The sequence below is a fragment of the Lithobates pipiens genome, unplaced genomic scaffold, assembly GCF_037356315.1.
Source record: "Lithobates pipiens isolate NorthernLeopardFrog02 unplaced genomic scaffold, aLitPip1_a1.2 Scaffold_16, whole genome shotgun sequence".
In the NCBI taxonomy this organism is placed as follows: Eukaryota; Metazoa; Chordata; class Amphibia; order Anura; family Ranidae; genus Lithobates; species Lithobates pipiens.
In genome coordinates, this window is record NW_027507748.1 from 405,416,684 (window position 1) to 405,439,599 (window position 22,916).

Genomic DNA, 22,916 nt, shown 5'->3' on the forward strand with positions numbered 1-22,916 from the left:
CATAACGTTTTTACTGGCGGTGGTGCTACTACATAGTAGGCGAGTTTGAAAAAAGACACAAGTCCATCAAGTCTAACCTATTAAATAGGTCCAACCTATTAATTACAGGTCCAGGATTGTGAGTTTCCTCTGATCCCCAGCTCCTGAAGGTTTAATGGAACCCACCGTGAAGGGTGAATATTGGGTCTGTTGGTTTACCACAGAAAACCCTGCAGCGGGAAAGTTAAGTGGAGTTTTGTAAGAAATTTTAAAAATGTTCTTATGATCTTTAAATTTAGTAAGTGTTGTCGTACCTATGTGTCACCACTGGGGGCTGTATTGAGCACTTACCATCTCATGCTTCTCAGAAAGCCCAAGTTGTGTCTAGGAAGCAGCAGTTTCTTCTTCCTCCGGCCAAGCAGCATAACTCCGGTAAGTCTGGGGGGGGGGGGGGGCGGTTCCCTCTCCCCACCAGACACCCCCCTGTGCTGTTTTTTTTCTTCCCCTCTTCTTAGGGAAAGGGAGCCACGAGAATAAAAAAAAAAAAAAAAAAAGTGCAAACTGTTTAACTTTATTCAGGGGGTAACGCGGATTAATCCCTCAGGTCACCCCTGAACCCTTGGGACTTAAATTTAGTCCTGTCTGTTTTACAAAAACAGCCTTTTGAGCCTATTCGAGATATTCCCTTGGTCCTCTTGAAGAGGAAAATTATTTTCTTGGTTGCCATATCTTCTGCAAGAAGAGTATCAGAACTGGCTGCTCTTTCTGGTAAAGAGCCATATTTGATTATTTATAAGGATAAGGTTGTATTGGGGCCTCATACTAATTTCCTACCAAAGGTAGTGTTGGGTTTTCATGTAAACCAGGATGCCTTCATTATTTCCAGAAACTCGTTCTGTGGAAGAAAAGTCACTACATTCTCTTCATGTGGAAAGAGCAGTCAAGGTCTATTTGAAAGTGACCGCTCGTATTCGTAAAACGGATGTTTTGTTTGTATTGCCAGACAGTCCTACAAGAGGACAGCTAGCGTCAAAATCTTCTATTCCTAAATGGATTTGTCAAGTGATTGTTCAAGCTTATGGTTTAAGAAGGAAAATTCCTCCTTTTCATATTAAATCGCACTCCACCAGGGCTGTTAGTGCTTCTTGGCCAGTGCATCACCAAGCTTCCATGGCTCAGATCTGCAAGGCCGCAACTTGGTCTTCAGTCCATACGTTTACCAGATTCTATCTCCTTTGGGCGCAGTGTGCTGCAGTATAAGTCCTCTAGTCTTAGTGCCCTGCTTTTGTTGTGTCTCCCTCCCTTCAGTTGGCATTGCTATGGGACATCTCACATGGTAACTTCTATGGCTCTGTGTCCCGTGATGTACGATAAGAAAATAGGATTTTTATAACAGTTTACCTGTAAAATCCTTTTCTTTGAAGTACAACATGGAACACAGAGGTCTCTCCCTTCTTGTTATACACATGTATTGCTTTGCTACAAAATGGAGGTACTCCCAGTAGTGGAAGGGGTTATATAGGGAGTGCAGTTTTTGTCTTAGGGCGTGCCAGTGTCCATCACCTAAAAGTGGTCTATATCCCACATAACAACTACTATGGGTCTGTGTCCCCTGATGTACATCAAAGAAAGGGATTTTACAGGAAAGCTGTTACAAAAATCCTTTTATTTTTACTCTGTATTTTAAAGGCTTTTTTTACATACATTGTTATTTTTTTTGTAAATTAAACGGTGTGTGCTTTAGTATCACTTTAAGAGCCAGTAAATACACACTTGCTATATTACCACCGCATAAAGAACATCCATTCAGAGCTAATGGGGCAGTAACTCTTTCAGTAACTCAGTTCTACATACAGATTCCTTCAGTTCCTCTGTTTACATTTAAAGATCCATTACCAAGAAAGAGGCAGCTTATTAAAACCTCATAGGGGATCCTGTGCACATAGCACTTGTCCCCATCTAAATCAATACAGGTGTGGTAGAGTTGTGGTTTTCAACAACTAGCCCTGCCCACCCATCCAGCTATTCATCAACTGAGATGGATTTCTGAGTGACTGCTTAGGCGCTAAGGAGGCTCTGTACCTAGGCTGCCAGACAAAACATCACTATGATTGTCTTTTTTTTTTTTTTTTTTTTTCTCTAACTTACATTTTGTTTTTCTTCTAGAATTTATAGTCTTCGTGATCATTTAACACCAATAAAAATTATTCCACTTTCTAACTCTGAAGAGGACACATCATTTTCCCATATTGGGTCAGTATACCTATTATTATAACATTGGTGCGTTTTGTATTGCATGGCTCTCCTGTCTAAATTGTGTACAAGCTATGTTCTTGCCTTTTGACTCCACCATATCAGTGCAAAATTCCCATTACTTGTGGCTAGGGAGTATGTGACGTGCATTATCTCTAGGCCAGTGTTGGTTAGGGTTAAAAATTCTAAGAAGTCTGAAGTGCCTTATCTCCTCCACCCCCCACCCCCTTCAGATTAGTAATGTTCACATGCACTGCATCGAGTTTGACAGCCAATTCAAAATGGATCCTCATTGGAGGCAGTGTAACCCAGGAGCATTGGTGTGATTGGTAACTGTATTGATAACCCAAACAGCATTGGTGGTTAATGGCAGTGTATTGGCCCGCTGCAGCTCTGCAATTTTCCACCATCAATTGGTTCACCCAGCCTAGGACACAGTAGGTTGCACACAGTGTTGAGCACCGGGTCTCTAGGCTGTCACAAACATGCAAATGTGAGCATATTGGTTGCTGTGTCTGTGTTTTTATTTTTTGTATTATTAATAAAGATTTCTTGTACTTTCAGGAGTTCTTACAGAGCATCTCTTGGAGAAACTGCAGTAGCATGTGATTTTGGTCCTTTAATTGCATTTTCTAAGGGTCATAGACTGCATAATAAAGAAGAGACTGCATATCCTTTATACATACTCTATGAGAATGGAGAAACTTTCCTTATTTACATTAATCTGCAAAATGGGTGAGATCACTTGGCTTGCACGGCTGCATTTACACATTGTATCCTGTAAATGAGTTACATTTTGTTAATGGTCATTCAACTTTCGGCCCTGTTATCTGTTTTCTTTCTTTTTATTTTATTTTTTTTTTACAAAAAAAAAAAGTTAAATATCAGCTTACATTTTTATTTAAAAAAGTTTAATAAATGTAAGCTATTTAAAGCTCAACTCCAGGAAACATGTCACATCTTCCTTGCCGTGGGGCTGTGTAAGCTCTGCAAAGGTTGACTGCTTTTTTAGGTCTAGGGGTCATGGGAAGTAGATTTACTTACCTGATTGTCCATGTTGCTAGACTGAATCCTGCAGTGTCTTCTCCCTCATGCCTCATAGCTATGCATTGAATGAATGTGAAGACCTTGAGAAACCAGTCCACCACTCACTAGACTAGAGCATGTTGGATTGCGGTTTCCCACGGGGAGGATTAGGTAAGTAAAATTGCTTTTTACGCTTTCTTAGACTAAACAAGCAGCTAATCCTTGCAGTGTGTAAGCATAACCCCCATGCAAGAGAGAATGATAGATTTCCTGGTGTTGGGCTTTATTGAATAATGATAGTAGATATATTTTATATTTTTTAAGAATTCGGTGCAATAAAATCAGATGTACAGATATAGTAAATCTAACAAACTAGGCTGATGTATGTATGTGTTTTTTTTCCCTAATTGTCTTTCAGGACAGCCACTATGAGAGATAGTCTCCTCCCCTTCCTGTGGAAATCCTGCACCAGCCCATAAATTCTCATTTCCCCTGCCGGACCTCAGTTATTAGTGTTTCCTCTGGCGGGGAGACACTGTGCAGGGACCAGGCCGGTCAGTCAGGGAGGCTGTGGCCATTTTTTGTCAAGAATCCTGTTAAAAAAAGCAGGGGCCTCTTAGGGAGAAAGTGGGTTCAAGCCGTTCGGATCACTGGTTCAAGATGTTCAGTTCACTTACCCCACCAGGTATTGCCACCCCTTCCTAGTCAACTGTGGCTTCAGCTCCTATCGCATCTACAGGGGCGCACCTGGCAAGCCGTTCGGATACATAGCGCATTTTTGGAACCGAGCGTGCCGAACGACGGGCAACGTCGTTTCCGCTGGAAACGAGCGCTTGACCCAAAAACAATCGACTTCAGGTTCTGGGTCATAGAGCTGATAGGAGGGCCGGGCACAAGCTGGAGACGAGTCAGTAACGTTGAGACTCGGTAGTAAGCAGCCACCTTCAGTCATGTCGGAAGCTGATGCTCAACCAATGGACGCTACCTCCAGCATTCCTAAGGTAAGAGCACCCAGGGGGGGTACTCTCTATCTAGGATTGCCCCCCCATGTATGGTTCCTATCAGTGGGGGTGGGGGGGCAGACCCTCTGGGTGGCCGGGGGGGGGGAGGCTCAGATTCCTGCATGTTAAAAAGGGTCTAGTGCACTCCCAGGGTTGTATCCTGAACTTTGAAGTGACAGTTTTTTTTTTTTCCCCTGGTTTGAATTTTTTGGGATTTGCTTATTTTTTGGAAAGCTACAGAAAAAACTAAATCTACGCATAGCTCTAAAAGAAACCCCTGGCTCTTCATGACCAAACGTACTTGGGTTTGGGGGAAAAAAAGAGAAGAGTGTTTCCGGCACATGAGGTATTAATGGAAACAGTTAAAAAGGAGTGGCAAGATCCTGAAAGAAAGGCCCCCCCCCCCTTTTTTTTTTTTTTTTTTTTTTTTTTTCCCTAGATCCCTAAAGAGAAGATTCCCATTTTCAGAGGACCTGGCATCCATTTGGAATAAAAGCCCCAAATTGGATGCTGCCTTCTTCCAGGTCTCCAGACACATGGATCTGGCGTTTGAAGATATGGGGGCCTTGGCAGATGTCATGGACAAAAGGATTGACTCTCTGCAATTTAAAGCCAGAAATGGCAGATACAGTAGTGGCTCGCAATTTAGAGCACCAGCTCTCACAGATCCAACAACATATTGAGGCAGGCACAGATAAGGAAAACATTCTGTCTTTCTTCCCTACAATGCTGCAAGGTATCGCTTATATAGCAGACGCCTCTGCAGAGTCTGTCTGCATGTCGGGCAGAACAGCGGCTCTAGCCAATTTCGGCCAGGAGTTCCCTCTGGCTAAAGACCTGGCCAGGGGATAACGCCTCCAATTTCAAATTGTGCGGGATACCTTTGACGGGTGACCTGCTTTTTGGCCCAGGGCTAGAGACTGTTTTAGACCGCACAGCGGACAGGAAAAGATCCTTTCCTCTTAAGCGGAAAATCCCTATACAAACAAAGGGTCTTCGTCCGCAAAAGGCGCAGGGAAGTCCCAAAACCAGAGGGGGAAAAAAGAAAACCTGGCCCCAAAAAGGCAGGGGCAGAGGAGTTGCGAGTTTTCGCCCTCCTGACCAGCCCCGTAAAACCCAGTGACATTCCAAGTACAGTGGGGTGAAGACTGGGGGCCTTCCTCCCACAGTGGGAGGCAATATCCCCCAATCAGTTTATTCTAGGGGTGATAAGGGGGTACCTCCTGGAATTCTCAAGTCCGCCCCCACAAAGATTCCTTGTCGCGCATCTACCCAGGTGCATGGCAAAGGCCGAGGTCTTGCTGGAAGCGCTGGGGGGAATAGGAAAATCAGGATGTCATTCACAGTCACAAAAGCGGAAGAGGGAAAGGGGTTTTATTCTCACATTTTTGTAGTAAAAAAACCCTCAGGAATATTCAGATTAATTCTGAATTTAAAGCCTGTGAACAGGTCAGTGACCTACAAAAGATTCCGTATGGAATCGGTCTTTAAAGTAAGGGCTCTACTACCCCGCAACTGTTTCATGGTATCTTTTGGACCTAAGGGACACGTATTTACACGTCTCTAGCTCGCAGAAGTTTCTACGCCTTGCTATAGACCTAGGGGGAGAAACGGTACACCTTCAGTTTCAGGCCCTGCCTTTCGCGCTATCCTTGTAACCCCGTATTTTTACCAAGGTCCTGTCAGAAGCAATGGCCTTTCTTCGACTCCAGGGGATATCAATAAGTCTACCTGGACGACCTGCTCTTATTTTCAGTGTCCCCAATACAGTTAGCCAAGGATCTCGACATAACAAAAAGGGTCCTTACAGACCTGGGGTGGCTACTGAACTTGGAGAAGTCCAACCTGATCCCCTCGCAACAGATCACGATTCCTGTTGGACTTAACACTGTTGAGAGTTTTTCTACCAGTAGAGAAGCTGCAAAAGCTGGACGGAGCGGTGGCCTCTCTTCAGAGCAACCAGCTGTTTTCCATAAGGTTTCTGATGTCAGTATTGGGTCTACTTACATCTACCCTCCCAGCAGTGCAGTGGGCGGGATTACACTTTTGTCCTCTACAGACCTTCATTCTAGGTGTGTGGGACCACAGTCAAGAGGCTCTAGACACCCTAGTACATGTTCCACCCCAAGTAAAAAAAGAAATCCCTCTGGTGGTGGAGGAAAGTGACAAACCTGTCACAAGGACATCTGTGGCTCATCCCAGTTTCTCGTGTAGTCACCACAGATGCAAGTGGCAGGGGCTGGGGGGCACATCTGGGTTCCCTTCTAGCTCAGGGCACATGGGAAGACGAAGAGCCGTCTCGTCGTCCAATTGTAAAGAACTAAGGGCAGTTGGACTAGCCCTCGGGTCTTTCAAAAAAGAACTCCTGGGCCAACACATTCAGGTGCAGTCAGAAAACTCGTCGGCAGTGGCCTACTTAAACAAGTAGGGCGGCACAAGAAGCGGACCCCTGTTGACTTTAGCAACAGACATCGTGAGCTGGGTCGAGACCTACACTCTTTCACTCTCAGCATTTTTCCTGAGAGGAGAAAAGAATGTGATAGCAGACTTTCTCAGCTGAAATAGGCTGAGGGAGGGTGACTGGGTCCTCAACCAGGAGATCTTCAATCTCATAAAGAGATGGGGGGCCTCCGGAAGTGGATCTTTTCACGTCCAAAAGCAACGAAAAAACGCAAAAACCCCCGTGTTTTTTTTTATTTTTTTTTATTTTATTTTTTTTTATATTTTTTTATTTTTTTCTCCCTGAGGAGAGGGAGCCTTAGGGGTGGATGCTTTGAACCAGAATTAGCATTTCAGGACGTGCTATGCCTTCTCGCCTCCGGCATTGTTGCCAGCAGTTCTGAGAAAGTTTAAAATGGAAAACACGTCTGATTCTGGTGGCAGCGCATTGGCCCAAGAGGGCATGGTTCTCAATACTAAAGCAGTTGGCTGTAGAACCTCCCTTATTCTTACCCCCTCGGGAGGATCTCCTCTCAGGGGCCAGTCCTCTGTCCACAAGTACACCAGTGGAAGTTAGCAGCCTGTCTACTGAAGAGGGTATATTAAAAGCTAAGGGTTGCTAGTTTCCACCCTCCTTGACAGTAGGAAAAAGGAAACGCGCCAGATCTATGAGAAGGTCTGGCTATGTTTCAATAAATGGTGCGTAGGAAGCTCTTTCTCAGTATGGAGCTCCTCCTCAGTGTTGGAATTTTTGCAGTGCGGGGCAGACAAGGGCTTATCCATTAGTTTAGGTCAAGTGTCAGCCCTCAGTGTTTATTTAGAAAAACCATCTGCCAACCCATGGGTAGTCAGATTCTTTAGGGCTCTGGCTAGACCGAGACCGATCCAGGCTCTGCCCTTTCCCAGGTGGGATTTATCTTTAGTTTTACAAAGCTTAACGGGAGCCCCCTTTGAGCCTTTAGAAGAATGTTTACTAAAGGAGCTTACTTTAAAGACGGTTTTTCTGGTAGCGGTAACAACTGCCAGGAGGGGAGGGTCAGCAAAATTGAGGCAATATCAGTTAGATCACCCTTTTGCGTTATTTTCCCAGACCGGATAGTTTTAAAGACCGATCCGGCCTTTGTACCGAAAGTGGCATCTGGCTTTCATAGAAGCCAGGAAGTAGTCTTACCCTCATTTTGTCCCAATCCCTCAGGAGAGAAGGAATTTAAATGTCATTGTTTGGATGTTAGGAGATGTATCCTACACTATCTGACCTTCTAAATGCCCTGGTCAGCTCTAGACTATTTATTTGTTTTGTTTTCTGGGGCCAGAAAGGGATGCAAGGTGTGCCGGCACACTATCGCTAGATGGCTGAGTAGCCATCGAGCAGGCCTATTCAGTTGCAGGGAAAGAAATCCAAGTGGGTATTAAAGCACACTCTACCAGAGCTATGGCAGCCTCTCAGGCAGAAAGAGAGCGGAAGCAATGCCAGAACAGATATGCCGGGCAGCAACATGGTCCAGCTACTCCACTTTCGTAAAACGCTACAGAGTGGACCTGGTGTCGGCAGGTGAGCAGGCCTTTGGGCGAAAGGTTTTGCAAGCTGTAGTCCCACCCTAGCTGGTAAGTGCTCGTTTATTCTCTGATAGTGGCTGTCCTGAAAGACGATTGGGGAAAATTAGAGTTACGCTTACCGGTAACGTCTTTTCCAGTAGTCTTTCAGGACTGCCCTAGTTACCCACCCGAAGATTGGGGGGGTCTTATTAAGGACCAGAACGCAGCAGGATAATGATATTTGACAGCATGTTATTAATGTGTTCTTGTCTCCCCAGCTGGCCGGAGGTAATCTCGATATAAACTGAGGTCCGGCAGGGGAAGTGAGAATTTATGGGCTGGCACAGTGTTTCCAGAGGAAGAGGAGATGACTCTCTTAGTGGCTGTCCTGAAAGACTACTGGAAAAGACGTTACCGGTAAGCGTAACTCTAATTTATTTTTTATTTTTCTTTCTTTTCTAATGGCAGACGTATTGGTAAGCTCCTGGGCCCACTTCCAATGCACCCAGCTGCAGAGGATAACTATGGCTATGATGCTTGTGCAGTGCTTTGCTTACCCTGTTTACCTAGCATGCTTGTCATCGCCACTGAATCAGGGCTTTTATATCACTGCGTGGTGCTAGAGGCAGAAGATGATGATGAGCAGACAGTAAGTGAAAAATGCATAGAACTTCATCTCTGATTTACATAAGTCATTTGCTTTATCAGATACATTTTTGATGTTTATGTGCTTTAATAAAATGCTAATCTAGAGCCTCGTTCAATTTCTATCTGCCCGTGGAAGAATGCATGTGAACACAATATAAGTGGTTAAAATTGGGATTAAGGGCTCATTCCAGCGCAGAAACTCTAGACACTGCATATTGCTCACAGACATACAATCCTCCCCAAAGTTGAAGATTTTCCTCCTTGTCCAATCTGTGAATTCAGTTAGTCATGTTATACGGCCGGCTACAGAAGGTTTGGACTCTGGCAACTGTTGGTGCTGATTATTATTGTGCAGGGATCCTCAAACTACGGCCCTCCAGCTGTTGCGAAACTACACATCCCATGAGGCATTGTAAAACTCTGACATTCATAGACATGACTAGGCATGATGGGAATTTTAGTTCCTGAACAACTGGAGGGCCATAGTTTGAAGACACATGTTGTTGTGGATGGTTTTGTTTATCTTCCCCTTCTGAGGTTTGTTGTCTGCTTGAGAATCTGCTTGCCAACCTACTTCATGGAGTTTTCCTTCCCTAATCCAAAGAACGTAAGGCTTGGGCCTTTCTGTGTAGACCTACTGATTAATTTGCAGAAAACTATGAGTTTGTGTGTGTGACAGATGCAACGTCAGACTTTGGCCACCTTCACCAACTTGTGATACATGGCTGGCTAAACTCCCACTATACTGTCACTGATGTGTGACAATGACACTCTCGCAGGACCACAGTCAAGTAGCAGCAGACTGAGTGTCACTGGGTTTCGATAACTAAGCAATTAACCGTGTTTAATCCAAATAAACCACTGCCACCAGATATTTATCATAAATATCGAGGATCACAATAATGACTCTTAATAAATATCTGTAATACCCAATGTCTCCACAGGCAGGAGTATCCAGGGATTTACATTAAAGCAGCGCTCCTCTGAGACAGATTACTTAAGTTCTGTTTTGGTGTGGTAGAGACCATTTTAATGATGTTGAAATCTCGTTTAATAAAAAAAAAAGAAATTATAAAAGGCTGCAACCGAAATATTTACAGGGAAAAAAGCTTTTACAAAGGAAAAGGCAATAATGCAACCGCAAAACAAAAAGGGTTTAAGAATAAAACTCCTGGTTCAGCAGAGTCTAGTCAATGGACAAGATGGATCAGACACTTTATGGCATGGTATTTACTCCTAATGGGTTTAATTACCCTGCAGACCACATGTAACAGAACTGAAAGGTTTTTTTTTTTTTTTTTTTTTTTTTTTTTTTTATAATGGGTTAATCCCAATTCCCTCAGAGGACAGTTATAAGCTTTCTAGCTGTTTAATTTAGAAGACATTAAAATAACTCCTGACATTCTGCTTTTGATCTTCCAGATCTCCTGTTAAGGCATTCAATTAGATATTTACAGATTTAGCAGATCTCTGTTCATTAGTTATCTGCAAACTAATGGTCAGCAGAATAATTGATGCTATTCCAAAGTCATTTTGAAGTGTCCAGACTTTTAGCAAACTGTCTTAGCTGACCTATGTTCTCTCTCCTCGTTTTTTGGGGTACCTAGTTGGCATTGTTATCCTGTGAATGGGCAAGGGATGAGGAGGGTTGAGTAAAGTGGGAAAAATAGTGCTGACCTGTAAGTAACACCAATAAGATAACCTATCTCAGAGTATGTGAAATGAAAGCAAACTGGCTGCTGACAAGGCATGTGCTTTTCATCACACTATGGGTTAGTTCACACCACATGCAGTCCAGTGCATTTTTTTTCTCAAATAGGCTTCTCCTCCCTGAAACAGGAAATGCATTAGTCCACGATTGTAAATTTGTTAGCCTTACCTGTGTGCCTCAGTTGTTTTATGTTTCCTCTAGAACCACAGGATCTGCAAACCATTTTTTTTTTTTTTTTTTTTTTTACAAGTCTGTCCTTTTTTGCAAGAGATTCCCTATCCAGCATCCCATTCAGCTCAGCGGGCCTTGGTCTCCCTGAGGTTTCATCCCTACAGAGGGGCTTGCAACCACCCCCCCCCCCCCCCCCCAAGCTGAAACAGATGCAGCTCTTTCAACTGGCCTGTCTGCCCACTGCCAACCCGCTGTACTGCCGCAAATGGTGGCTGCTGCACCCAGCACTCTCTCCCGCTGGTCTGACTACCACGGACGGAGGTCGCTGCACCCCGCAGTCTTTCCTGGCATCTCTTCCGCATAGTCAGCCCCACAGGGTGTACCAAGATGGCACAGACACTGGAAACGTCGCTTCTGGTCACGTGGTTCTGGTCGCCAGACGTTTTGGCAAAGGCTAAAAGCCTTCTAAGAAAACAATAGAGCGGGTCACTTCCGGTGGGGTCATTTCCGGGCTGCGGCGAAAATGACAAAAAAAGAGAAAAATGACAAATCGGCAAAAGTCTCTCTCCCTAATGGAAAGCCAGGAAGAAGGATACCAGAGAAAGCGGCATGTGCAGGTATGCCCACCAACCTGCACGGGGTCAGCTGGGAGCGGGGCCAGAGCTCATGCAAGAAGCCATTTAAAAAGGTCCCTCTAAGCAGAGGATCCTGGTGGATGACCATGTCGGACACTTCTCCACCCTGCCCTGCAGATCCTGCAAGCCAGGACAGCTCCAAGGTAAACCCAGAGTACTCTGGAGTCACCCCTGTCTTCATCTTACTACAAACTTGTCTATATACATGCAGTTTGGTAAACAGCCTACCACACAGGGCCCTTTCGGCTTGATTACAGGCAAGGACCCCAGAGGAAAGGAAAGCGAAAAGCAGAAACAAAGCATGCACTTCTTGCTGCCACAGATTTCCAAAAATGCATAGACAAGATGGTGGTCAAAGAATTGCAAGGTTAACCTTAAAGACCTGCTTGGCTCTTTCAAAAAAAGAAATGGTGTACCATGGCACCACTACGCTCAGCAATTGTGAAATTAGAAACACTGGCAAGCGCTAATCAAACCAGTACACCAGCTACCAGTGGGACATGCGTCCCTTCGGGTAGCAGGGAGCAGGTAGAGTGTCGAAGATTCTGATAAATCTGAGGAAGGCCTATGCTCAGACTCTGAAGAAGATCTGGCAACTTGTTCTCAGAAGATACGGACAGTCTTCTAAAAGCTATAGCTGACACGCTTGGCATTAAAGAGCAAAAAGCCGCAGTGCTTGCCCTACATGACAAAATGTATGAAGGACTGCAGCCTAAAAAAAAAACCTAGAACATTTCCAGTATACCAAACTCTTAAATACACTGTCAAAGAGTGTGATGAACCAGAGAAAATACTCTTAATTCCAGCAGTGGTTAAACGCAGTTATCCATTTTCAGAGGCAAATACCAAGACCTAGGCTAAATGCCCCAAAATGTATGTGTCTTTAGCAAGAGTCGCATATAAATCCAACTTTGGCTTTTGGTGATGCGGGGACCTCAAGCGACCCCATGGTGAGAACATAGAAACCTTCCTGAAGAGGGCCTGGGGAAACGGGGGCGGCAAACCTGAATCCAGTGATGGCTTCCACCTGCATAGCCTACACCTTACTAGTTTGGTTGACCCAGCTACAAGAGTTACTGGAAGGTGACACACCAAGGTAAGAACTATTCCAACACTGACCAAAGTGGCAGCTTTTATAGTGGTTGCCTGGGCTAAAACTGCAAGTATCTTCCAGGACCACAGCTCTAGTGAACTCAGCCAGAAGAGCCCTGTGGCTGAAGTCATGGCAAGGTGTTATCGCTTCCAAGAACAGACTATGCAGAATCCCATTCACAGGAGATCTGCTATTTTGGCCTTACCTATAAACAGTAGTAGACAGGACTGCAGCAAAAAACAAGGGGTTCCACCAAACCAAAAAGAAGCAGGGGAAGGCGCCCTTTCGACAATGCAAAAAAGCACTGGGGACAGCAAAACAAAAAAGGCAAGGGAGAATTCACCCTCAACCAATAGAAGAAAAAAACGACGATGGTCTTCATGTGGGCAGCAGATTTTGCCCACCAGTGGATGAAAACAGAAGAAAAATTCATCTCCTGCACCAAAGCGACAGGCTACTCAATAGAATTTTCCGCCCGCCCCCAACCAAGTACTTAGTAACCATCCTACCAAGGGACGGAGATCGGGCAAAGGTCTTTCCTAGAGTCCCTGGAAAACCTATTAAATCAAAAAGTGATCGCCATGTTCCCCAAAAAGAGACAAAACAGGATTCTATTTGCATATCTTTGCAAAGAAAAATACAGTCTGGCAAGCTAAGGCTTGTACTGAACCTCAAGCCACTCAACAGGAGAATAAAAAAAAAAAATTCAGGATGGAGTCTATCTATTCAGTCTGAAATATTCTGCCACAATAGACCTACAGGATGCTTACCTACATGTCCCCATAAAGGAAAGTAATCAAAAATTCCTGAGGTTTGCAATTCAGGGACTTGGAGCCAGCCTACACCTGTAATATATGGCTCTCCCTATCGGCATCTCTTCTGCCCCCAGGTTCTTCTCAAAGATAATGGCAGAAGCTCTAAAAGGCTTAAAACAACCAAGGCATTGGCATTATACCATACCTAGATGACCTACTGTTCTTTGTAGAGACCCTAGAGACCTGGGGTGGATAGTAGATGCAGAAAAATCTCACAGCTGACCCCAAGCCAGAGAGTAGTGTACTTGGTCTATGTACTGGACTCCAGACTAACCAAAACCTTCCTAACAGAGGGGGGAAAAAAAAACATGCAGGCAATGGCCTCTCTGAGGACCAACTCTATCACGATCACACAAGGAATGGCAGTGCTAGGTCTACAATCCCAGCCATTACCTGGGTGCATATTCACATGAGACCTATTCTGTCCCAGTTGGATGACAAACACTTATTCCTAGACGCATCCATTTCTGTTCCGAACTCGATCAAACACTCTAGCTTAATCCGCTCCTATACATCGAAGGGCGCAGATGGGCTCCATCCAACCCATCAGGATTACCGCAGATGCCTGTACCCTAGGTTGGGAAGCACACATGGAGGAGCTCTGCACATGGGAAATGGAACTCCACGTGGTCTCAAGCCTCTTCGAACATGAGGGTGCTAAAAACTATGGAAGAGGCACTAAAAGACTTTTAAACAGCGATACAGGGGAGAGACATATATATGAGTTCAATCAGACAACGCCACGATGGTTGCATACTTAAACAGGCAAGGGGGGGACAAAATTCCAAAGCTTGATGAGCCTGACGGAAACAACTGTTGTGGGCAGAAACAAACATAAGATCAGTATCAGGCATCCACCTGAACGGAATGGACAATACGCTGGCAGACTTTATGAGACTATAAAACAGACAGTGGTCGCTAAACCAAGCAACCTTCTCGCAGATCATGCAAACATGAGGTAGATCTGTTTGCCTCCAAGGCAAGCCCCATATTACCAACGTTCTTTTCACTGGATCCCACAGATGGCAATAGTGGAGTAGATGCATTCAGCCAAAGCTGGGGTCAGCAGTTGTGTTATGCTTTCCGTCCAACTGCCATAATACCAAGAGTGATTAAAAAAATCAAGGCAGAGAGAGCAATGGTGATACTCGTAGCACGGTACTGGCCCCAAAGAGCATGATTCAGCCACCTAAAGAACCTCAGCATCCAGCCACAGCTGACATTGCCGGATCTTCCAGATCTCTTATCACAGGGACCAGTCAACCATCTGAACCACAGACTCCTGAAGCTTTCGGCTTGGTTACTGAAAGAGTAAGACTACAAAACAAAGGGCTGTCAACAGTGATCAACACCATTCTAAACAGCAGGAAACCCATGACTAGAGAAATCTACGAAACCATAAAAGAAAAAGGTTGTTTCCTGGAATAAAAAACAAATTTGCGACATAGGGAAAATCTCGACTATTCTGGATTTCCTACAGGAAGGAGCAGACAAGAACATCTCTCTCAGAGCACGCTTATGGTACAAGTGGCAGCACTCTCCTCCTTTTATGGACACCAGACTAGCAGAGGATCCGCTGATAAAGTGATTCCTAATGTCACTAAACAGAGCTAGACCTGCAAAAATTGGCAGAACTTCAACATGGGATATGTCCACAGTGCTCAGAGGGTTTCTCTCTCCCCCGTTCGAACTGTTGGAAGACAGCTCAGACAAAAATCTAACTCTAAAAACTGCACTTCTAGTGGCCCTAGTATTGGCCAGAAGAGTGACCAAGTCTCTTCAGCATTCCATAGGACCCAAAATGTAATCATCCCATCACTTCCAAAATCTATGGTCAGCAAGAAAATAGACCCTTTTTATAATAAGCTAGATGTAAGAAATACACTCGTAGCATAACTCGAGAGAACGAAGGATTGGCGAAGAACTACCTCTCTATTCATACTCTATGCAGGAGCCAATAAAGGAAAACGTCAAAAAACACGATCCATAGATGAACAAGAATTGCCATACAGACGACCTATGAGGTACAAAACCTCACCACTCTAAGCGGGATCAGAACTCATTCAAGCAGAGCCTGGGCAACTTCAGTTGCAGAGAAAGCGGGGGCAATGCCGGAGCAGATCTGCAGCGCAACAACTTGGTCGAGCTTCAGTACCTAGGTGCTACCGTATAGACTAGCTGTCCAGCCAAGACCAGGCATTTGGTTGCAAGGTGCTCCAGTCTTTATCCCCACCCTAGTAAGTATTGCTTGATACATCCTCTTGGATGCTGCCCTGGAAGAATATTTAAGAAAACAGTTGGGTTCCTGACGACAACTTTTTTTTTATTTATTTATTTTTTTTCTAAGAAGTCTTCCAGGGCAACACTAGTTCCCACCCTAAAGCGATACCTTGTATAGTGGAGAAGCATTAGCTTATTGAGAGTACCTTTGGTGCTAATATAACTGAGGCACACAGGTAAGGCTAACGTTTTTATATTTATAATGGTGGACTAATGTGTTTCAGGAGGAGCTTATCTCTCGGATGCTTCTCTGAAAGACTTAGAAAAAGTTACCATGTACCTAACTGGTTTTGTTTTTGTTTTTTTGTTTTTTTTTTCTGTATCAAAAACGCATGGATAGTAGGTTAAATTGTTTTCAATGGCATAGTTCACATCCGTGCAGTCAGTTCCAGGAAAAAAAAAAAGTAGAAAATGCTGTGCTTTTACTGTATTAAAACACACTGGAGTGCACTGGAACACACGTCCCTTATTTATGGTGAAGAAAAAAAAGGGAGCAAAATGCACTGGAACACATCAAAAACCTGTCAAAAACCGGTATGCAGAAAAGCATCTGGAACGCATCTATGGTGCAAACTGGCCCTATAAGAACGAACATTAAAGATCCAGCTCGGTTCTAGTTCATTCACATTGTGTTCAATCGAGTACTGACGAAGAGGGCATTTTTGGACTCCAGAAACATGTTCTCTATTTCGCTTGTCCCCTGACTTTTTGTTTGGAATAAAGTTGTCTGGTCCTCTTAGCGGTTGTGTGGCTTTTTCTATTTCTGTTTTTGTTACAAGAGAAAAGGGGCGCATTTACAGCATGCTTGTTCCACTGTATGAGAGCTCTGGCTTTTATAACCATGGCCCTAGAACTACATTACTGGCTGTAGAATCGAGCAAATACAAGTCAAGGAATTGTACAGTAAACAAAATTGATCTGAAAATTGAACGCACCTGACAAGAGGTAATCCTTTTTTATAGAACTTGTATAGATTTTTTTGGCTGGAGTTCCGCTTTAATTTTCCTGCCACTAGTGGTTTACTGTGGTAAGACTTATGGCTTAGAGATTGCGCACTGACTTAATCTGGCGTTCTGGGGACATGCATTTCCTCTGTATTGCTAGGGTTCTCCTCGCCTGGGCCTTGGTTCCTCCTCCCTTGGGCCTTGATTCTTCACATACCTTTTTTTTCCCCCCAGACATTTCATCAATGCCTTGAGTCTGTCAATGGCGCTTTCCCACATTTGAGCTGGAATGTCCCAACTGTTTCTTGTCCATTGAAGGATTTTTGTACTTTTAAAATTGTGTTTTTTTTTTTTTTTTTTTTTGATTCCATTCCCGGCCACGGGTCCAAACTGTCTGTGTCTTTTTGCTTTTTGACCTGGTACTGCTTTCTTGCAAATGTTATGCATGTGGGTGAAAGAGGGTTTATATGGAAGCTGCTTTACATTTTATTTGTTAGCTAGTGTCCAAGACTCCTGTAGGCACCAGTAAAATCCAACAGTTTGAGTTTGTATTTTTAAATGGACAAGAAAAACATATATTGCAGTGTGTGCAAACAGCTCAATTGTAAAAATGTGTCATTTTAACCACTTGCCGGCTGTAGGACATCATATGGTGATATCTGGATGATGTCTGAAGCTACAGGCATCATTTCGGTATCCTTGTTTTCAGCTGCCGATTCCCTCCTATGTAAAAGCCATCCTAGCAGCTATTCAGCCGATGGCTTGCTTTTACAAGCAGTGGGAGGGGACTTAAAATAAATATATATATATATATATATATATATATATATATATATATATATATATATATATATATATATATATATATATATAATTTTTGTGTGTGTGTGTTTTGGGGTTCTGAGTAATTTTTGAAGCCTGGGTGGAAAGTGATTAAGTGCCAGTTCACACTAGTGCGATGACAGACATTGCATGTAATCCGCAGCGCCACTGCTGTTTACATTACATGCGATGTCAGCCTTACAGATGGTATGGCTGATATCGCACCGCATTTGGTCCAAACACGCACAGGACCCTTTTTTCTGTTCGGACCAGAATCGTATCGCATGTGTGTTCACACATATATATACGATCTGATTCGTGTCCGAACTGTGCGTTATGCGAGCTGAAATGGGGGTGTCGTTAACATATGACACTCCCCAGCAGTTCGCATATGGCAGTGTGAACTGCTGTGTGTGTCGGGTACGATGTGGAAACCCGCAGTTGATTCGTAGGGTTCTCCCATCGCACAAGTGTCAACTGGCCCTTAAGCCTATGGAAATCTTTATACTGCTCAGTTGCATTTCATTTTTTTTTTTTTTTTTGTTAAAAGTCCTGTTTGCTGCATTTTTTGTGCGCGTTTTAAATAAAAAATAAGCAGATAATTTTTGCAATGGAGTAGTGTGAAAGCAGTCAAAAACGCAACTGACCAGTGTGAAGCGTTCCATAGGAATTAAAGGTGTGTGTGTGTGTGTGTGTGTGTGTGTGTATTTGTATGTGTAATAAAAAAAAAAAAAATTGTATGTGTGTGTATGTATGTGTAATTTTTATTTTTTGTTTCTTTCTGAAAACCTGATTAAAAACTGACCAGCCCCCCATTTAAAATACCCTGTGCCAGCAACAAGTTGGAGAGTCAGACTGCTTCGTTTAACAGAGTACAGCAGTCTAGGTTTTCAGTGGTTTGACACCTCCCATGTACTGTTTCAGTAAACATTGCTTTTGAGAGTGTGTGAGCCTTGATTGGGGCACTGTTGGACTTCTGGAGACCTGGGTCACTGTATGAAATGGCTTGAGCCGCTAGCTCACTTTTAGGTATGAGAGCCACCTGAATTGATGTCACTTGTGGCACTTGAATCAGACTGCTGATCTGAGATCTAGAGTTTGCTTGAAGAGAGTGAGGGGGCCCAGATGGTATCAAAGCTTATGTAGGTATTGTTAGCCTTTTTAACGTGCTTACATAAAACATTTTTTTTATTTTTTTGCAGTCCAACAAGTCCTGGTCCAGCCCAGATACTGACCTTGTTCCCTCCCTGTATGTTTGTGAGTGTGTCGAGCTGGAGTTAGCACTTAAGATAGCTGCTACAGAAGATGAAGGACATGTGGATACGGACTTCTCATGCCCCATTAAACTTCACAGAGGCAAGTTAATATAATATACAGGTCATTTTCATCTAAATAGTGGTAAGCACTATTTCTTATTTGTTTTTATGTTTCCAGACCCAGTCTGTCCCTCAAGATATCATTGCACACACATGGCAGGGGTTCACAGTGTCGGCCTGACCTGGTTCGAAAAGTTGGGAACCTTTCTTGCAGCAAGTATGTTCTTGCCCGAATACTGTACAGAGTGGCTGCAATTATAGTTAAATTTAGTTAAGATTATCAATAATATGCAATTGTTTGCAGGTGAGGAAGACCAAGAGAGTTTGCATGAGCTGGCAACAGAACAAAAATGTCTTGTAGAACATATTCTGTGTACCAAGCCTCTACCATGCAGGTAATCGCACACAATCAGGGCTGTATGCTTCTTCATCATTACAAATTGCCTGCTAAAATTACAGTTGTGAATTGTACTGTGTTCATATTTGATATTAAGTGAGGATCAGCTTTAAAATTGGACTTGACATCATTCATTGTGTGTTATTGTGCACATAATGCATGTGTGGTATGAAAACACACTGTTGTGCAATGCTAAAATGCAAAGCAGTGCATGCTTCACCTACCAGTGAAGTCGGCGTGTGATGTGACTAGCCAGTAGACTACATAGAGCTGCACAATTATTTGCTGATTATGATTCTACCTCCTCCCAATATTAAAACATTTCCTCAATTAAGTGTAGGGACTTCTGTCTGTATATGAGGTCAGTTTAACCGCTTAAAGACTAAACCTTTTTTGACTCTTGTTGCTTACAAGTAAAATCTGTGTTTTTTGCTAAAAAAAATTACATAGAACACACACACACACACACACACACACAATTTTTTTTTTATTTGGCAGAGACCCTAGAGAATAAAATGGTGGTTGTTGCAATATTTTATGTCACACTGTATTTGCACAGCGATCTTTTTGTAAAAAAAAAATAAAAATACACTTTAATGAATTAAAAAAGAAAAAAAAAAAAGCGAATCAGTAAAGTTAGCCCAATTTTTTTGGTATAATCTGAAAGAGGTTATGCTGCACAGAATTGTGATCTTTATTCTAAGCAAAAAAATTGTGATTCTCATTTTAGCCAGAATCGTGCAGCTTTTAAGGCTCCATTCACACCTAGGCGTTGCTTTTTTACAGGGTTTTTTTTTTTTTTTTTTCAGGTGTTTTTTGCACGGTTTTGTAGCATTTTTGTACCGGTGTTTTCAAGGTTAAAAAGTCACGGGTAAAAGCAGGGAAGGCCTGTAATATGCCAAAAAAGAAGCTTGTGTACTTTTTTGAGCAACAGGCATTTTTCTTTAGGCAACAGAACCCTCAACCGTGAACAGGGGCCGTTGAAATGAATAGGATTCGTCTCTGGGCATTTTTAGAGCTGAGACCGTGCAGAAAAACATCCAAAAATGCCTAGGTGTGAATGGAGCCTAAGTCTACAGAAGTGTTCCACTGAGGACATGTAAGTGTTAGGTATTGTGTAAAAAATTAAGATTGGCCTGATGTGTTTTTTTTTTTTTTTTTCCCCTTTCTCCAGCCTTCCTGCTCCCATTCAGGGATTTTGGATTATTTCTGATCTTGCTCTTGGGACAGCTATGATATGTGTTACTAGTGAATATGAGTGCATCACTCGGCCTTTGCAGTATGTATACATTCAAAGAAATGTAGTGGCAAACTTTGCTGTTGAGTGCTACTTGCCTTATCTGTCATTTTGATCTTTTGGCTTTAATACTTTGTCATTGACCTGAAACAATTTTTTTTCAGTTACATTTCCAGTAGGATTTATCTGTGACTAATAGCAATTTGTACAGCACAGAAGCCAGTGCCAGTCTAAAGATGCTTGTAGCATAATTTGTACAGTTCATTTCTGGTATGAACAACATCAAAGACTGTAACATGTAATGTTCGAATACCTCAGCCAGCCACTTACAGGTTAGCAGGGTTGGGAATTTTCATTTACATGATCAATGAAAATGTGTGCTGAAAGAACTATGGGACAACCACTGCTGACTCCCACTGACAAGTTTTCCAACAATGTCATAAGGCAGATGTTGATCAGGAACAGCTACACATTGATCAATATTTGGCTGGACCCTGCTTAACTGGCTGAATTTCAATCCTTCTATGGCCAACTTTATTCTTCACTGCACTAACACGAAACAATTAGCCAGATCAGGACTACTTATGTGCACATTTTGACAGATAGACTTCCAAAATTTACGGAAGGAAAAGACCTCCATTTGGTTTCCTTTAAAGGGATTGTAAAGTAATTTTTTTTTTTTTTTTTAAAATAACAAACGTGTTATACTTGCCTCCACTGTGCGGCTCGTTTTGCACAGAGTGGCCCTTAACCTGCTCTTCTGGGGTCCCTTGGCGGCTGTCTCTGCTTCCTCCCGCAGGTACTTCTCACGTTCATGCGAGCTCCCTCGCATGGTGAGAAGCACCTGCAGGCGCGCTCCCGTGATACAGCTGGCGGCTATAGCCACTTGCTGTATCACACGGCCCCGCACCCCAGCGAGCTGCGTCAGTGGATGTGATTGACAGCAGCGTGAGCCAATGGCTGTGCTGCTTTCAATCCATCCACTCCAGCCAATCAGCGGCCAGGCTGAGCGGCAAAGAGGACGGCGGGGGCGAGCGCTGGATTTTCGAGGGGTCAGGTAAGTAAAACGGGGGGATTGGGGATGCCAGCAGTGTGAGATGTTTTTTTCCACCTTAATGCATAGAATGCATTAAGGTGAAAAAACATTTACCTTTACAACCCCTTTTAACAGCTAACATCCTTGCAGTAAACCTGCTTTTATATGTGTGCGTGTGGGGGTTGGGAGTAAAAAATAAGTAATGATGATATATGTCAACTGTTTATAGGTTCTTTGTCTTGGTGCACATAATTGCAGATTCAATCTAACATTTCCTAAATTGTGTCAGACATAATAGTCCTACAGTAGCAGTTGTAAGAGATATATAGAGATGTGTAGGGATGTGTGTACATGTACCTGCATCTAGTTTGTTGCATTCACTTTTATATGTTAAAGCATTATTAAATGATGTGGCTGTATTGGTTTCCTTTTTTATTTTTTCCCTGATCTGGCCAGTTCACACACCTGCATTAGTGTGCCCCTACTCTGAATGAAGGAGCACAGGCTCAAAACAGCAGCATTGGTAATCTGAGAGGGAGGGTATTGTTGGATGGACTAGCAGATTTAGATGCACTAACAAACTGAAGCCAAACTCCAGCTCACACTGCATTTACATAAGCAATTACAGCACCAGTTTTTCTTTTGAAATCAAGGTTTCACATGAATAAATAAGATGATCATTGTAAGCGCCACTGTTGGTGGTAAATGGTTTGTCTCAGCCCTCTTATCATTTCCAAGAGAGCTTGTTCTTTTGAAAAATAGACTGGTCAGATCACCAGGTAAAAATAAGAGAGCCTAGAAAAGAAAACAAATGCGGCCCTCCCATCTAAGCATTGGTAAGATGCAACATAATAAATGTCTGCTTTTGGGTTTAATACCACTTTAGGTATATTTCCATACAAATGTTTCTTTAAATTTTTTACATGTTTTTTTTGTTTTACAGGACAGCTATCTGTCAACCTTCACCGTTGCTTCTCTGCTCCCAGGATGACCAAAGCATTTCAGAAACTTTGCCACGTGTCCTGGCAGATGTGAAAGGATCCTTTGAAAGCCATATCAGAGGCATTCTGAGCCGTAATTCTGGAAACCCCTTGTTGCTGAAGTATGTCCAATGTCTAAATTAGTGATGTTTATCTATAATCTAAGGTTGAGGTTTTTTTTTGTGTTGTCAAAAGGTCAGTGATTTATTTTAATTTTTTTTGTTTTTTTATTCTATATTTAAAAAAAAAAAAATGTAAGAACAAATTTATAATTTCAATACAAGGATTCCCCTGACGATGTAGCATTTGCAAAATACCGATCTAGAAATACAGGAGACACATGTAAGCAGTGTGTCACCGACAGCCTATTTAAGTTTAGGTTTCCAAGACTGTCAATCCAATGTCACTGCAGGTGAACACAAGCCATCAAGAAGGCACAAGGAGTCAGACAGGCTTGATGGAGGGGAGCTTTGTTTTCTGGCTTCTGATTGGTTACAGACTTGGAATTCTGAGGTGGGTTCTTTCATCTACACCTCAAATCTCAAAATTCCCCTATTCTCCTTTCTTTACAGAACATTTGTTGGCATTGATGGCATA

The 22,916-nt window shown here is 43.0% G+C and overlaps 1 protein-coding gene across 1 annotated transcript in view; it reads left to right on the forward strand.

The window, feature by feature from the left end:
• Positions 1-22,916, forward strand: part of NUP88 (nucleoporin 88) — a 58,213-nt gene that overhangs the window by 18,547 nt on the left and 16,750 nt on the right. The window contains exons 4-11 of the mRNA XM_077482392.1: positions 2,146-2,232; positions 2,797-2,967; positions 8,703-8,883; positions 18,556-18,709; positions 18,788-18,886; positions 18,974-19,064; positions 20,241-20,345; positions 22,283-22,441. Coding sequence (XP_077338518.1) covers positions 2,146-2,232; positions 2,797-2,967; positions 8,703-8,883; positions 18,556-18,709; positions 18,788-18,886; positions 18,974-19,064; positions 20,241-20,345; positions 22,283-22,441 — 1,047 coding nt within the window. The remainder of the gene's footprint in view (positions 1-2,145; positions 2,233-2,796; positions 2,968-8,702; positions 8,884-18,555; positions 18,710-18,787; positions 18,887-18,973; positions 19,065-20,240; positions 20,346-22,282; positions 22,442-22,916) is intronic.